Here is an 18,066-nt window from a genome sequence, read left to right as displayed (position 1 = left end):
AAATAAATGGTTATGTTTCTTCTTTTATTCCTCACTAGTACGAAGGGCCCCCCTTCTGTCAAGGCTCGACGACAATGTTTGGCGATGCCTCAGCTAGATGAGGGGAAGTTGAGTAGAGGGGGTGGAGTAGGCAGGTAGACGGCGATAAAATTCAGCGCAGGTACTGGGATCTAGGAATATGAACACTTTTTCTTTGTATCCATAGAAGTACTTCAAGGATGATCCAGTATTCCTGGAAAATTTTATTATTCTAGGAACGGAGGGGGATGAGTGTAAGCTTTGACTCCCTGTTTGCTTTAAGTTATACATCACTTTATAAAGTAAATAATTAATAGATATTATCTACTTTGAAATCAATAAGTCAATACTTTTGAGCAAAAATTCTTTTTGTGAGTATGCCTAAAATGTAAACGAATTTGAAGATTTTCAAGTTTGAAACTGGTGGATTTGATGCTAAACTTACACAAACCAGATCTTTGCGTTAACTATTTTTTTCAATTTTGTATATTTATTTTTGTTGTAAAGTAAATATAAGTGGCAAAAATGTTACTTCCAGAACATTTTTTTTTAAATTATTGCACTGCGTTTTGCTAAATTTTTTCAACGAAAAAGATTTTTTGTGAAATTACCAAATTACCAAAAATTTTTTATTTCTGGATTGGAAAATTACTTATATTTTTTAATGTTACCGAAGTTGAAAATTTACGATAATAGATAAATCTCGTAGTAAAGCAACCAACATTATGAAAAATCGGATACTACGAAATTACCTTCACATTAAAATTTCCGAATTTAAAAAATAAAAAATGGTTTTAATAGCGAATAAATAATATTATTTTATTATTTAATCATTTTTTAATTCTTTAGATTCCGAAGTTTTCTTGAGTCGGAAATTTTACAGTGCAGAATATTGTATAATGTCGAAAATTTTATATTGAGAAGTTTCAAATTATGTTATGTTATACCATCAAAAATTTGGTTCAATTTATAATTTTTTGGAAAATGTGCAAAAAGTGTGTTCAAGATTTTTTAGTCGTCCCTTAAAATCTTCTCTTCGGTATTTGAACTTCAATATTAAAAAAATTTCATTTGAAAAAATTATGAAAAATGTTTTTGTATTGACAGTTTTTGCTAATGAACAATGATAAAAGTAGGCAATTAAAAAAGAAAGTTTAATTCCTCATTTTTGGAAAATGCGCGAAATGCATGTTTCTTTTTGGATTGATTTAATTTCACACGTTTTTTGAAATAAATTGAATATATCAAACCTCATTTTTTTCAGTGTGAATCGAAAAATCAGATAAATTTTTTTCTGGTCATGGAATACTGGATTTTCCTTTTCATTTTTTAACGAGTTAGCCACACGAGCAAGTGTTTTTTTTTATTCATTTAAGCAAAATTGCATAATGTTTCTTTCATTCAAACTGAAGAAGTTTCAGTTTCGACAAATTTAACTTTTTCCAAAAAAGTATGCATTTAAGTAAATAAAAAACATGTTTTTTGCAAATGAAAAAATTCTTATCTAAACAAAACTTTCCTTTTTCCTTTCCCAACTTTTGTTACCGTTCTCTAGCAACAGAATGCATGAAGAACAACTGCTAGGTTTTTTTAAAAATAATAACAAATATTTTTTTAAACTTGTTGGAAATTTTTTTTTATCAATATCTATGAATCAACATCTCGAATCTATGAGACAATGAATTATAGAACCTTTATAATCGATTCAAAATTTTATTTTGCAATAGAGAAATAAGGAAAATTGTATTTTTTTTACTTAAAAAAAGTTAATTTAAATTGCAAGAAAATTATGTTTTAAGCAAAAATTAAAACAAAAATAATTTTTTGGAAATCGAGTTAAACAAAAAAATGTCAGTATCATTCCTTTGTATTTTTTGTTTAAAAGAAAAACTTCAATAACTTTCAAAAAAAGTGCAATATTTGGTCATTTATTTAATTTACTGAAAGAAAGAAGTGACCGAATGAAACAAAAATCGACAATGTGAAGGTCTGGTTTGAGGCCGGCCTAGAATTCATCTGATTTAAAAAGTCTCTGCCTTTACGACAAATTTGTCAAAATTTGAGGTTTTTTGCTAGTATTATATAGATATTTTTTTCATTTCGGTGCTATAAAATGATAATGGTTCAATTCCTGTTTCTGAAAAATGATGAAACTTCAAAAAATGATTGGAAGGCTTAAAATACGTTTGATTACAAATTCTTTGGCACATGTTCGTGTTATATCTACAATTATTTATTAAAAAATCGGAATAATTTGGAAAAAATTAAAAAATTAGAAAATAAATTGTCTGGAGATTTAATTTATTTGATCCTAAAATCAAGGCGATCTTGTGCCTTCCCAACGCACATTATTGCACCTTGGGTCATCGCATGCAATATTTAATTTTTAATTTTTTAACACATAAATAGATATAATTTTGTAAAAAGATAAAAAAGAATGCTGAATTCTAATTTTAGAAAGGATTACATTTCGCCCTAGCGTGCTAGGTCCGCTAGGGAAGTGAAGGAATTGAGATTTAGATTTTTTTAATTACTCCGTTCATCCATCAGCTCCACTCCTCTCTTTATATTATGTGAATATTACAATTTAGAGGACATAGTAAACAATCAATGGCTTTAAGCCCCTTGGTCCCTCGGAATCCTCCAAGTACTTAAATAGTCTCTCCAATTTTAGATCATCCAAGAATATTTCTACGGACCTGATTTTTGGCACGTTGACTAAGGAACACTAGGGTGGCCCTTATTTTTCAGAATCATATTTTTGTGGTCTCGATCCCTAATTTTTCGCGAATGTCCAAAAAAATCACCCTCAAATTTGAGTGAAATCGGTTAATATTAACCCGTGCCCCAAAGATTATGAAAATAAATGTAATATAAATATAATATAAATGTAAAAAGATGAAAATATGCCCTAGCGGACCTCGTGACCGGAACAGTCACTTTCCGGGCAGGCAATTGCTTAAACGTTCCGTTTCGTTCCGTTTCGTTCACAAGGCCCGCTAGGGTTAAAAAGGAAACTTTTTATTGTGTGATTGAAAAACGGAAATATGGTGCTGACTTATCTTAGACACATTAAACAAATTCTTTTTACAAAAATGATCACGAATGGGTAAGTTTTTAATTTTTACTATTTTTTAACCAAGTTTTAATTGTTTAAACAATTTTAATTTTGTAACAATAGATTTCTAGTAGGTTCTGAAAAATATGCATATATAATAGACGTTCTAAGTCGTATAATGAATGTGAATAATGTTTTTATTTTTTTTTCAATATTGTTTAAATTCTTTAAATAATTTTTATAGCATGTTTATGTGCATCGAAAAGTAATTTTTTTCAACTGAAAATTTAAATATTCCATTTTTGGTTGTAAATTAATTTTTACTTATTTTGCTGAAAATTCATGTGAATTTATTTTATTAAAAATTCGCCTTTTTGGTAAAAAATTTGTCTCTGGTTAAAAATTCATCTTTTCAGTTTGAAATTCAATTTTTTTATTTCATTATTTGTCTTTTTCATTTGATTAAAATTTTTATATTTGAAATTAATATACCTTTTTACTTTAAAATTCAACTACATGATTGGACATGGAATTTCCTTGCTACACATTTTTTTAAATTTCAGATTCATATCATTGGTTAAAAATGTAACTATTTTGTTGAAAATTAATAGATTTTAGTTAAAAATTAATTCTTTATAGTTGAAAATTCAAATATTTAGTTTAAAACGTATATTCATGTATTTTGTTAAGAATTTGTCTTTTTTGGTAGAAAATTAATCTTCTTGGTAAAAAAATCATGTTTTTGGTTTGAAAAGCAACTGTTTTGTTAACAATTTGCCCGTTTTGGTTAAAAATTGAATATTGGTTGAAAATTCGTTTTTTTTTTCATTTTAAAATGAGATTTTTAGCTGCAAATTTAACTTCCATTTTTGGTAGAAAAAATATATTTTTTAGTTAAAAATTCAAGTATATGGTTACAAATTCATGTTAATTTATTTGATTAAAAACTCGACTTCTTTGATAGAAAATGAACCTTTTTGGTTTAAAATTGATGTTTTTGGTTTGGAATTAATTATTTACTTAAAAATTCAAATATATGATTGAAAATTCTTCTTCTTTGGGTCAATCCGACTTTTTTAAAAATTAATATATTTTTTAATTTAGAATTCAACTACATGGTTAAAAGTTGAGCCCCTTTGTTAAAAATTAATTTTTTTGTAGAAACTTGATCTATTTTCTTGAAGATTTGAGTATTTTTTTGAATTTAAAATTCAACTATTTCGTCAATAAATTCCTGTTAATGCATTTTGTTAAAAATTCGTATTTTGGGTAAAATGTTAATCTTTTTGATTAAAAATTTTAGCTTTTTATTTGAACATTCACCTGTCTATTTAAAAATGGAACTGACTTATTGAAAATTAGTTTTTTTTTCAATTAAAAATTAATTTAAAAAATTAAAAATTTGACTTCCATTTTTTGTTTAAAGTTAACTTCTTTATTTTAAAATTTTAGTATTTAGATTAAAAGTTATGCTTATATGTATTTTTATAAAATTTTTTTTTTATTTTTAAAAAATGAATTTTTTTTGGTTAAAAATGTATCCCTTTGGTCTGAAATTCAACTATTTAATTACAAATTAATGTATTTATTTGATTAAGAATGCGACTTTTTGATTAAATTCAACTCTTTTTTTATTTCAAATTAACATATTTTTTAGTTTAAAATACAACTATATGGTTTAAAATTGAACTAATTTGTTGAAAATTAATTTTTGTTTTTTAAAAAGTCATTTTTTTCTCTGCAAAATTTAATTATTTAATTTTGGTTGGAAATTTATATTTTTTAGATGAAAATTCAGTTATTTTTTTGAAAATTGCTGTTTATGTATTTTGTTGAAGATTCGTTTTTTGAATAGAAAATTAATCTTCCTGATTAAAAAATTGAGCATTTTGTCTGAAATTCAAGTAATTCTTTAAAAATTCTTCTATTGTGTTGAAAATTCGTCTTTTTAACGAATTCAACTGTTTTTGATTTTCAATCTTACTCTTTTTTTATTAAAAGTTGAAATACTTTTATAAGAATTGATTTTTTTGTTTAATTTGAATAACTTGACATCTAGAAATTGATTACGATACTTTTACAATTTACAAATTTGTAGAAAAAGAATTCAAATAATTTTTATTTTTTTAAAAAAGAATTTTTTTTTTTAAAGCGAAAGGGAAACATTAACCAAAAGAGTACAATCGAATATTCAGTTTTTCTTGAAAAACTGTTAATTAAGTACGTTATTCCTGTTTTTTTCAATGATCTGTGTATTTAAACATATAAGTATTTTTTAAACAGCTTAGAAGTTTTAGACAAGAAAAAAACATTTTCCACATTCGGCATAAGACTGACAAATCCTCATAAGCATCTATAATTTTTTTGGCAACACATATTATGGGATCTGCTAGGGAATATTTGATTCCTTTTTCATATTTATTCACAATTGCACATAGAACTTATTTCAGAAAAGATCTTTTAATCTTTTTAAGCATTTATATTTATTTGTATTTATTCACGTTTTGAAAAATACAAATTAAAAGTTGTGCGCGGTAACCAGACGCACAATATTATACGTCGGGTTGTCGCAAACAGCTTTTAATTTTTTAACACATGAATACAAATACATAAATATTAATATATAAAAAGATAGAACGAATTTTGAGTTCTGCATCAAGTTGTGAATAAATGTGAAAAAGGATGAAAATATGCCCTAGCGGGCCCAGTCTGCTAGGGTTGCCTTTTCTCAATGTTAAATCAATTGGAAACTTTTGGGGAACGGTTTTATTTTTCAAATTTGAAGATCATTCTCTTGCTGCTTCCAAAAAAACTAGAGGATGAGAAAAAAGAATAAATTTTTACACAATATGAATAAGAGCCGACCTGCAGGAACACTCATTAAGATTAAGCGGAAGTGGGTCCTTTATCCTCAGAAGAGGAAACTTTACTCTCAAGACCATCCGCAGTCTCATAAATAGGACTGTTCAAATCAGTGACCAAGACCCTAGGACTCAGGGATCTTACAATTTCTTCATTAGAAACACCTAGTCCACTTTCTTGCGCACATACCGCCACAACAGATCCATTGGTTTTACTAAGTTCTGCAATCACGCTCGATATCCTCAGAGCAGTTGGCGAAGAAGTCGAAGAAGTTGTCCTGGTGATTCTTGGATCTGTATCCATGGGACTGACAACTTCAGAACTATCGTTTTCCCTGAAGAGCTTCCTGATGTCGCTGCCGAGTCTCGCATCATCAGGACTAACGTTAGAATCTGCGGGGATTGTTAAGCTGAGAGCCAGAGCCTGATAATCTGGTGGGCGTCTTCCTCTGGAAGTGGTACCTAATTCACTCAGGGGAATCCCGAATTCCTGGGTAGCCCAGACGTCGGAGTTTGAACTCGGGGAGCCTCGAGGAGTCCCCAGGACCTTTGGCTTCCAAGCATCTTCCATAGAATGCCAGCGATGAGGTCTTGTTCCACCAGGTGATGAGGGAGTTATTGTTCCTAGACTGTTCGCGGGCAGAATTCGATGTGGAAATCGAGGAGAGCCACGGATCTTGTCTCGGGATGAAGTCTGGCTGGTGCTGGCTTCTGAGAAAAATTGGAATTGAATTAGTAGAATTAAGAATTTTTCCTCTATTATCCCCTTTACCCTTTTACCCCTGCTTTCATGTCGAAACTTACCCTCTCTCTCTCTCGCTTTTTCGGTTAAATACGAACTTTATGTATCCATGTCAATCTTTTACTATCCAACTGTCAATATAAATTTACTTCTATCTGTTTCAATCTCCTCTTCTTTATCTTGCCCTATCCTTTATCTATTTCATTGTATTCTACATTCATCAACGTCAATATTTTTTTTTCCATATAAATTCATGTCTATCTTTTTCAATATTCCCCAGATAGCAAACGTGCGGGGGACTTTACTCGCACGGCATGCGAGGCACGCGGTGCGTGCTGGGTGCGAGGAATATGGGTCGCACTTTGTGAGTAGTGTAGTAAACTATTATTATTATAATACTCATTTTTTTACTATTGATAATTATTATAATTAACGATTGAATTAATTGATATTATAAAACTAGTTTATTTACGAAAATTAAAGCATTCCCGATTTTATAATAAGAATAAATTAAGAAATTAGTAAGAATTATTGAATGCATGGTTCTTGTAGTTTCAACGTATAATATACATTTTATTTATTTTAAAAATAAAATTTCCAACTTTAATGGACTATACAAATAATTTCAATCAGCCTTTTGTCAATTTGAATCTAACTAAATAGAAAATGCAATTTTTGGTATAATTTCTACTTTACATAATTATTTATGCTTATACCTTCAATTTGTGTTTTTAATTTCAAGTTTAATATTAAATTGAGTTTCAAGTGTAATTTAAAATCAATGTTTAAAAAATTTGTTCAGAAATTTGAAAAATTCATCTTTAATTTAAAATCGCATTGTATTAATTTTTTTATTATTTTGAAGTAGAAATAAGAGAAGCTATTTAAAAACTGCGCACATTAGCTAAATAATATACGGCGCAGACGCCGTCACGTCGGTCGAACGCTAATCGCCCGACGCGTTGTAACAGCTGTTGTCTACTTCCGCTGTTGGTTTCGTTTTGCGAGTTTTTAGCGGGAAAAGGTCGGTTCTCGATCGCAAATTTTATGATTGCCATAGGATTTTTATGCCCCGCGTTCCTCTGAATTTGTGTTCGATTTATCCTGCGCGTGTTTATTAAAATTGTTTTATTCTTGCTTACGATATTTGCATGTTTGTGCCCAGATAATAAATATCTTTCTCTGAAAGTTTGAGAAATGTGAAAACGGATATAAACAGCGTATTTCTGTTTTGAATAGTAAAAAATAGTTAATTTATGTTCAATCATTTTTTTATTACCAAAACAGCAAGTATTATCATGTTTGTGTCCAAAATAATAAATATCCTTCACTGAAACTTTAATAAGAGACGTGAAAACGGTTATAAACAGTTTATTTTTGATGTAAATAATATAAACAAGGTAATTTTTGTTTAAGGTCATCATTTTTTGTATTATTTAAACGAAAAATATACTTTTTACCTACGTCTTTATGTTTTTTGTCACTTTTATGTGTCTGTATCTTGTAGCTGCAGCGAAAAATATTTATTATTGTTGATACAAACATGCGGAAACTGAATTGCTAATGCGCTCTTTATGCAAAAATATTAATGCAAATATTTACTATACCCTCTAAAAATACTAAATGTTTGCACGCACCATACCCGCACCGGCACGCATGACGTGCGATACACCTGTCACGCATATGAGTACGCAGCTGTGTCATACCCTGCGCGCACGTCGTGCGAAGAAATCCGCAAGTGGTGCGTCGCACCGTACGCGCGCTTTGATATCTGGGTCTCTTCTCTATCTCATTGCATCCTACTTCCATCAACTTCTACCTTTCCGTGTCTCTTTTTCAACTTAAATTCACGTTTATCTTTATCAATACATTCTTGCTCAATCTTAACCTATCCTTTATCTAGTCCACAACCATATTTTTCTATCTTTTTGTCAATCTAAATTCATGTCTAACTTTTTCAATATCCTCTTCTCTATCTCGCCTTATCCTTTATTCTATTTATTCTATCTATTCTATCTGCCTACTCTATCTATTTAACAATCTAAATTTACGACTACCTTTTTCAATACCCTATTTTCTATCTCATCCTATACTAAATCTATCAGTTTCTATATTTTTCGATCGTTTTGTAAATCAAAATTCACGTCTATCTTTTTCAATATTCTCTTCCCTATCATATTGTATCATACATCTATCAACGTCTATCTTATTCTATTTTTTGTTAATATAAATCTACGTCTATGTTTATAAATACCATCTTCTGTATCTTATCCTATACTTTAACTATCTATACTATATATACTTTCCTATCTCATTGTATCATACATCTATGAACGTCAAACTTTTTCTATCGCTTTCTCAATCTAAATTCACGTCTATGCTTTTCAATATAATCTTTTCAATCTCACAGTATAATAAGCTTATAAGTGTTTATCTTTTTTTATCAATTTTGCAATCTAAATTCACTTCTATTTTTTCAATACCCTCTTCTTTATCACATCCTATCTTTTGTCTGTTCACGTCATTCTTTGTCCATCTCTGTGTCAATCAAATTTCACGTCTATCTTTTTCAATATTCTCTTCTCTATCTTATCGCATCCTACAGCTGTCTACGACTATCTTTTTGTGTCTATTTTTCCATATAAATTCACACTTATCCTTTTTAATACCTTCTTCCACTATATCATCATATTCTGTGTCTATCTACGTCAATCTTTTTGTATCGCTTGCCTATTTAAATTCACGTCTACGCTTTTCTATATAATCTTTCCTGTATCATAGCATCCTAAATCTATGAGTGTTTTTTTTTCTATCTATATTGCAATATAAATTCACTTTTATCTTCTTCGCTATCCTCTTCTCTATCTCATCCTATCCTTTATCTATCGAAGTCAATGTTTTTCTATGTCTCGGGTGATATAAATTTTCGTCTAAATTTTCAATCTTCCCCTTTCCTATCTAATTGTATCCTACTTCTATCAACGTATATGTTTTTCTATCTTTTGTTACACAAAACCCACGTCTATCTTTTTAAATACCATCTTTTGAATCTCATCCTATAATTTAACTGTCTGCGTCAATATTTCTATGTCTCTCGGTTGATCTAAATTTCCGTCTAACTTTTTCAATCTTCTCTTTTCTAAATATTTTCCAATCTAAATTCACTTCTATCTTCTTCGCTAACCTCTTCTCTATCTCGTCCTATAATTTGTCTGTCCACGTCAATCTTTTCCTATCTCTTTGCCAATTAAAATTCTCCTCTATCATTTTTAATATTCTCTTCTCTATCTCATCGTATGCTATATCTATCGATGTCTATCGTTTTCTCACTCTTTTTTCATATAAATTCACGTTTATCTTTTGCAATACCCTCTTCTCTATCTCATCGTATCCTACATCTATCAACGTCTATCTTTTTGTGTCTCTTTTTCCATATAAATTGACGTTTACCTTTTACAATACTTTCTTCCTTTATCTTATCCTATTCTTTGTATATTCATGTCAATCTTTTTCTATCGCTCGTCAATTCAAATTCACGTCTGCTTTTTTAAATATAATCTTTCCTATCTCATAGCATCATACATCTATCAGTGTTTTTTCTATCTATTTGGCAATCTGAATTCACTTCTATCTTCTTCGCTACCCTCTTCTCTATCTCACCCTGTCCTTTGTCTGGTCACGTCAATCTTTTTCTATCTCTTTGTCATTCAAAATTTACGTCTATCTTTTTTTTTAATCTTTTTGTCAATCTAAATTCATTTCTATCTTTTCTAGTATCCTCCTCTATCTCATCATATCCTTTATCTACTTACGTCAATATTTTTCTATTTCACGGCTGATCTAAATTTCTGCCTAACTTCTTTAAACTTCCTCTTTCCTATCTCATTGCATCATACATCTATCACGTCTACCGTTTTCTATCTATTTTTTAATATAAATTTACAAACATCTTTTTTAATAACCAAATTTCTATTTCACCCTATACTAAATCTATCTTTTTAAATATAATCTTTTGTATCTAATCCTATAGACAGATAAAAGTTTATTTTTCAGACTGCTAGCCTTAAAAAATTGACTTGCTTACACTTCCATTTTTTAAAGAATTTTCTTACCACTACCTCTTCAAAACTAACATCCATCCACACATTATCTCTGAGCTGCTCGTTTTTATAGCCCAGCATTCCTCGCTTCGCCTCGCCTCGCTCGTACGTCGCTACTTTCTCGCTTTGCCTCGCATCGCCAGCCTCTGCCTCCGCGGTTAACATCTAATAATTACCTACTATTAACGATATTTACAATTTCCTCACATCTACTTCCTCTCCTGTTTACAATCTTTCCTTCTCAATTCCTTTTCCTCCTTCCTTCTCTTTTTCGCCATCTTACCCAAAACCCCCTTCACCCATGCTACTGCTCTTTTGGCTACCCCCCTTTTATGCAACAATACCTCTATGCTTATCCCACTCCTTTCTACCTCTTCACACTCCTCCAACTAGTGCTCTACTTCTCCTCCCCTTCTGTCTTCTCTCTCTCCATGTCGTTCTTTTTAACCATCTCATATACCTTCCTTCCTCGTGCATCCTTCTCCCTTCATCCATCTGCAATTCATTCGTTATAAAATATTTTTTCCTTTCCACCTTCATCTTCCCACACCTACGTCTGTTCTCTATCGCCCACCAACACTCCCTAACCAGCTTACTTCTCTCATCATCTGAAAATTTATCCTCATATTTACACGCTCGGCTCCCCGTTATAATCCCTAAAATCGTTCTTCCTGTCTCCCTCCTGAATATCTCATCCTATATTTCAAGAATCTACGTCAATATTTTTCTATCTCTCGCTTGATCTAAAATTTCGTCTTACTTTTTCAAACTTCCCCTTTCCTATTTCATTGTATCATACATCTAATAATGTCTATCTTTTTCTATCTATTTTTTCAATCTAAATTTACGACTATCTTTTTCAATATCCTCTTTTCTATTTCACCCTATACTACACCTACCCAAGTCAATATTTTTATATCTCTTTGCCAATTTAAATTTACGTCTATCTTTTTAAAATCTTTGTCCCTATCTAATTGCATTATAAATCTATCAATATCTATATTTTTCTATCTATTGTTCAGTCTAAAGTCACGACTATCTTTTTCAATCTCCTCTTCTCTATCTCATCCTATACTAAATCTACCAACGTCTATCTTTTGTATCTCTTTGTCAATCTGAATTTATCTGTATCTATTTCAATTCTCGTCTCTCCATCTCATCTTATCCTTTTACCATTTTCCGAGTTGGACACAGTTGTCGACTGAGGTATGCAAATACTTTTAAGTTTGTAGGTATATATTATAATCATGAAAGTCACGTTGTCTTTTCGGTACGTCTCCGTGGTCAAATTATTTTTTCAAACGAATTCCCTAAATTTTACGACCGATACCTGCATTTTGAGATGCAGACAAAAATTTAAATTTATATGAAAGAGATATAATGAAGTAAAGAAGAAGATAAGTCTCCTCGATTACGAAAGATGGAGAAGAAGATGAAGAAATATTGAAATTCGTAATAGATGGATAGAGTAAAGGGTATACCAAATAAGAATCCTGGGTCACGTAAGGCGCAGAAAGAAATAGAAAATTATCCAGACTGAGGATATGAAAAGATAGCGTTTTAAGGATGCCACGTAACCTATTGAGAGAGATAGAATAGTTCTATCGTTTCCTATTCCCCAATTTCTATCTTTTTCAATCTTTCTACATCCGACAGGGATAAATAAATACAAGTGCATAAATAGACATGTTTAAAAAAGAGAAAATGTTAAGTTCTATGAGAAATTGTGAATAAATGTGAAGAAGGATGTAAGTACGCCCTAGCGGACCTAGTGAATGAATGGTTCACCACGTGTTCACTTTACGTTCACACAATTGCGTAACCCGCTAAGTTCAAAAGGTCCGCTAGACTAGAGTTTTATAGTTGTACAAAAAAGGCTAATTATTTATAATTTTATGTTCGCTTATACGTTTTGGAGAACAGTTATATCTATATCTATATGATGGGATGGAAAATGAAATTGATTATTGATAAACTTACGAGGCGGAAGGGAGAAATTGACCCTAGGCTCGCTGCTCTCTTTACGTCGAAGCCCGAGGCCGAGGCTCAGTCGCCGATCTTCCTCGCTTGTAATGCTAATTATTGGTCCTGAACCACATCGGGGGTGAGGGGAACGAATGCCCTGGGCGTTCACTTGGTAAGTCGAAGAAGCTCTCGTCCCTGGTACTAAACCAGCTATGTAACCCATGTGAACTCTCAAAGCTGATGCAACACCTACAACCATAGCCTTAATGTCAATATTATACTATCGACCTAGTGGCCACAGCTTAGTGGCCAAAAGAGAAAATCTCTGTTTCTTGAAGCTAATTGAGACCATAGAATAGAGGCAACTAAACGACAGAAATAATTTATAACATAATTGTATAATAGACCATTTGATATTATAGGGATTGTACAAGGTTTCAAACGATTTGAAAAATTCCAGGGTATTTTAAAACACACCAATATATTTGTAATAGATTCCAATAATATGCACGGATTCCAAAGGATTTTTGGGTATTTTTAATAATTCCAAGGAATTTTCGAGACCTTTAAAAAGTTTCAAGGGATTTCAAATGGTTTTAAACGATTTCAAATTTTTTGGGGTATTCTAAAACACTTCGAGACATTTTTGAATAGATTTCAATAACTTGCAGGGATTCCAAAGGACTTTTGGGTATTTTTAATAATTTCAAGGAATTTTCAAGAACTTTAAAAAGTTTCAAGGGATTTCAAATGGTTTTAAAAGATTTGAAATTTTTTGGGGTATTCTAAAACCCTTCGAGACATTTTTGAATAGATTTCAATAACTTGCAGGGATTCCAAAGCACTTTTGGGTATTTTTAATAATTCCAAGGAATTTTCAAGAGCTTTAAAAAGTTTCAAGGGATTTCAAATGGTTTTAAACGATTTGAAATATTTTGGGGTATTCTAAAATGCTGCAAGACATTTTTGAATAGATTTCAATAATTTACAAAGATTCCTAAGGACTTTTGCGTATTTTTTAAAATTCTAAGAAATTTTCAAGAGATTTAAAAAGTTTCAAGAGACTTCAAAAGGAATCAAGGAATATAAAATATTCTAAAATACTCCAAGATATTTGTAACAGATTTTAATATTTTACAGAGATTCCCAAGGACTTTCAGGTATTTTTTAAAATTCCAAGGAATTTTCAAGAGCTTTAAAAAGTTTCAAGGGATTTCAAATGGTTTTAAACGATTTGAAATATTTTGGGGTATTCTAAAAGACTCCAAGACATTTTTGAATAGATTTCAATAATTTGAAACGATTCCTAAGGACTTTTGGGTATTTTTTAAAATTCTTAGCAATCTTAAGAGCTTTAAAGAGTTTTAAGCGATTTTAGAAGGTTTCAAACAAGTTAGAATATTATAAATACTTCAAGACAAGTTGAATAGATTCTAATAATTTAAAGGGATTCCAAAGAAATTTGGGGTATTTTTCAAAAGTGTAAGCAATTTTCAAGAGCTTTAAAGAGTTTCAAGGGATTTCTAAAGGCTTCAAATGATTAGAAACATTTCAGGGATTTAAGAACTCTCCAAGATAGTTTTAATAGATTTTAATAATTCAAAGAATTTCCAAAAGAGTTCAGGGTATTTTTGAAAATTTTAAGGATTTTTAAATATCTCAAGTGCTTTAAAAAGTTTCAAGGGACTTCAAAATATTTTAAAGGGTTTAAAGTATTTTAGGGTATTCTGAAACACTCCAAAACATTTTTGAAGAGATTTAATTAATTTCCAGGAATTCCAAAGGACTTTTGGGTATTTTTTAATAATTCGAAGGAATTTTCAAGAGCTTTAAAAAGTTTCAAGGGGTTTCAAATAATTTTAAGCGATTTGAAGTATTTTACGGTACTTTGAAACACTCAAAGACATTTTTTAAAATAGATTTCAATAATTTGCAGGGATTTCAGAGGACTTTTGGGTATTTATTAAAATTCTAAGAAATTTTCAGGAGCTTAAAAAAGTTCAAGGAATTTCAAAAGGTTTTAAATGATTAGAAATATTTTAGGGTATTTAAAAACTCTCCAAGATAGTTTTAATAGATTTAAATAATTTTCAGGGATTCCAAAGGACTTTTGGGTATTTTTAATAATTCCAAGGAATTTTCAAGAGCTTTAGAAAGTTTCAAGGGATTTTAAAAGGTTTTAAGTGATTTGAAAAATTTCAGGGTATTAAAATTTTTTTTTTAAATTCCAAAAAACCGTAAAGATCTTGAAAAAGTTGCAAGGGGTTTAAAATGGTTTTAAACGATTTGCAATATTTGAGGGTATTTTAAAACACTTCGAGACATTTTTTATAGATTTTAATAATTTGAAGAATTTCCAAAAGATTTTAGGGTATTTTGAAAAATTCCAAGGATTTTTAAAGAGCCTCAAAAAGTTGAAAAGGGTGTCGTAAGATTTTAAGTTGTGTTAATGGTTTATAAGGACTTTAGAATAGATTTTAATAATCTGGTAGGATTTCAAAGAATTCTCGTTTATTTTTAATAATTTCGAGGAATTTTTAAGTGCTTTAAAAAGTTACAAGGGACTTCAAAATATTTTAAAGTATTTAAAGTATTTTAGGGCAATTTAAAGTATTCCAAAGTATTTTTTTAGATTTAAATATTTCGAACGGATTCGAAGGGATTTAGAATATTATAGTGTATTTTTAAAACATACCAGGAATTTCCAAGACCTTGAGAAAATTTTTTCCAATGTATTTTTATTAGATTTAAATATTTCGAAGGGATTCGACAGGATTTAGAATATTATAGTGTATTTTTAAAACATACCAGGAATTTCCAAGACCTTGAGAAAATTTTAAGAGATTAAAAAAAAATGTCAGAAGATTTAAAAGATTTGAGGGTATTTTAAAACAATACAAGAACATTTTGAAGAGTTTCCAAGAGCTTCAAGGACTTTTAAAATATTTCAAAGCATCTTAATATGATTTTAAGGGAGTTAAAGAAATTTGCATGGGGTTTTAAAAAACCCCCTAAAATTTTAGAAGATTCTGGAAGATTTTATAGGATCTATAAGGTGTATCGCATTTCTTAGAATTTCAAATATTTTCAAACATTTCAAAGTATTTTCGAAGATTTTACGATATTTAAAAAGATTCCAAGGAGTTTTCAATTGATTTAAATAATTTGAAGGTTTTTTAAAAAGAATTTACAATGTATTTTTTTAATTCCAAGGAATTTTCGAGAGCCCTAAAAAGTTTCACGGAGTTTCTTAAGATTTTAAAGACTTTAAAATATTTTAGGGTACATAAAGTATCCCACGGATTTTTAGTTGATTTCAATAATTTTATGGGATTTTAAAGGATTTAAAATGCTTAAGGGTATTTAAGAAGTTGCCAAGGCACTTTCAAGAACTTAAAAAAATGTTAAGGGAAGTGCGAAAAGGTAGCAGAAGGGCGAGAATGTAGGGAAAGTGAGAGGATGGGAATGGATGGGACGAAGGAGGCAGAGAAGTAGATTAGGAGGAAATAGAGTATGGAAGGGTATTGAAGGCTCGGAAAGCAGAAACGAACTGTATCGCTGGAGCAGTATGCAGGAGTGAGAATGAGCGTAGAAAATTCTACTCCTATATACTGTTCGAGCGCTCCTTCGGTTCTGCTTTCCGAGCGAGGCTAGGGAGAGGAGAAGTATGAAGAACGAAGTGAGATAATTGATGGGCTATTTCCATCTCTTCTACTTCTCTTCACTCCTGCCTCCTCTGTTGGGAGCAAGGAGAAGTAGAGGAGGGGGAAATAGTAGAAGTAGGGAAGTGGAAGTAGGACCTGGAAGAATAACTGAGGATTAGCGAGGAGGAAGGCAGGGTTATCGACGAAAGTGAGGGAACAATGAAGAAATCAAAATTAAAAGGAATTTTTCTAATTACCAGTAAATGATGCAGTAGAAGCTTTCCTGCTGGAAGGGCGACTGCCAAATAGGCTGAATAATCGTTGAAAGACCCCTAAGCGATTTGGTCCTTCGGTCTCTCTGCGCTGGTAAAGCTTGTAAATGTCGGCCAAGCTTCTCCTGGGACCACCAGGCTCCAAATCCGGTTGACTGCTAAACGCTACAGTTCCTCGTCGCATGCCTGTATTTAGGGGGTTTCATTTTCGTGATCGACTCGTATTGTAGATCATTATTGTACGTTACACGATCATTATTTGTCAGGGTAATGTCAAAGCAAGAGGCTGGCTAAACTATGTGACGGAAAAGAAATTATTTGCTAAGAATTGATCATTCCATTATCTTTTGAGTAGGTTTAAAAATAACCTAAACAATAACTAATTGTTTTTAAAATCATACAAACTTTTAAGAAAAGTGTAGTTTATGATGTCAAACTGATGTAGTATTTAGGAGGAAGATACTAAATGTTAAAAGAGGGTAATGGTAGAAAACTATAAGGTTGATGGGCTTGCGAAATTAAAGGAAGCAGGAGAGGATAATGTATTGTATGGGAAGGAAAGGGAGAATAGAAAATGTACGGCTAAGTAGGGAAAAGAAGAGAAGAAGTAGAAGAAAGCGAGAGAATGAGAAAGTAGGGGATGGGGCGAGAAGAAGCAGAGGAGGTGGAAGCAGGGTGAGTAGGGTATGGAAGGGTAAGTGAGTGGCACGAGAAGGGTAAAAGAAGGTCGCTTAACGGCAGAAGAGTAGTTATGAAGTAGGAAGTGATGGTATGATAGGGGAGCTAAGGAGAAGCAAGGGGAAGTCAGGGAGGGGGTAGGAGAAAGTGAGAGAATGGGAGGGGTTGAGGAGAAGTAGAGGAGGTGGGAGTGAGAAGAAGAAGAGGAGGTGGAAATAGGGGAGAGGTAAATAAGTGAGGGTTAGCGAGGAGGAGGTGTTGTTTAGCGAGGGAAGGGGAAATAGTGGAGGGTTATAAAATGAGTTTCTGAATGGCATGTTTGCGAAAGTCTTTTTTCAAGAAACTTAGCAAAAGTGCCCTCATTTACCATGGTTCAATTAAAAAACCAGGAGAATGATATATAATCAAATACTAAATCATTCTAAAACCCTAAGCTGAATATTAAGTTATTATTTATTTACAAATTGAAATAAAATAAATGCGATATCATTTATTTAAAATAGAAAAGTTGTACGTAGGGAAAAAATGATAAAACTGAGATTCAAATGAGCAAAAATTTCTTTTCGTTTGATCGTGCATTTATATTAACATTTTTTTCTCAATGAAAGTGTCATCCTATTTACATGTAATAACAATTACAATTTACATTAATTTAGCAAACGTGCATTTTTAGGTATAAAAATTTTCAATATTTTTCATCATATCTATTAAAAAATACGATACTTCTC

The 18,066-nt window shown here is 30.9% G+C and overlaps 1 protein-coding gene across 1 annotated transcript in view; it reads right to left on the bottom strand.

Moving 5' to 3' along the window:
- Positions 1-5,213: 5,213 nt before the first annotated feature.
- Positions 5,214-18,066, bottom strand: part of LOC117178534 (gamma-aminobutyric acid type B receptor subunit 2) — a 297,426-nt gene continuing 284,573 nt past the window's right edge. Inside the window, exons 18-20 of the mRNA XM_033369962.1 lie at positions 16,646-16,846; positions 12,760-12,993; positions 5,214-6,648 (exon numbers count right to left, since the gene is read on the bottom strand). Of these exons, the coding sequence (XP_033225853.1) occupies positions 5,963-6,648; positions 12,760-12,993; positions 16,646-16,846 (1,121 nt within the window). The 3' untranslated portion in view covers positions 5,214-5,962. The remainder of the gene's footprint in view (positions 6,649-12,759; positions 12,994-16,645; positions 16,847-18,066) is intronic.

This window comes from Belonocnema kinseyi, chromosome 8 (genome assembly GCF_010883055.1).
Source record: "Belonocnema kinseyi isolate 2016_QV_RU_SX_M_011 chromosome 8, B_treatae_v1, whole genome shotgun sequence".
In the NCBI taxonomy this organism is placed as follows: domain Eukaryota; kingdom Metazoa; phylum Arthropoda; class Insecta; order Hymenoptera; family Cynipidae; genus Belonocnema; species Belonocnema kinseyi.
The sequence above is the reverse complement of the archived record's forward strand: the minus strand, read 5'-3'. Positions and strand labels throughout refer to the sequence as shown.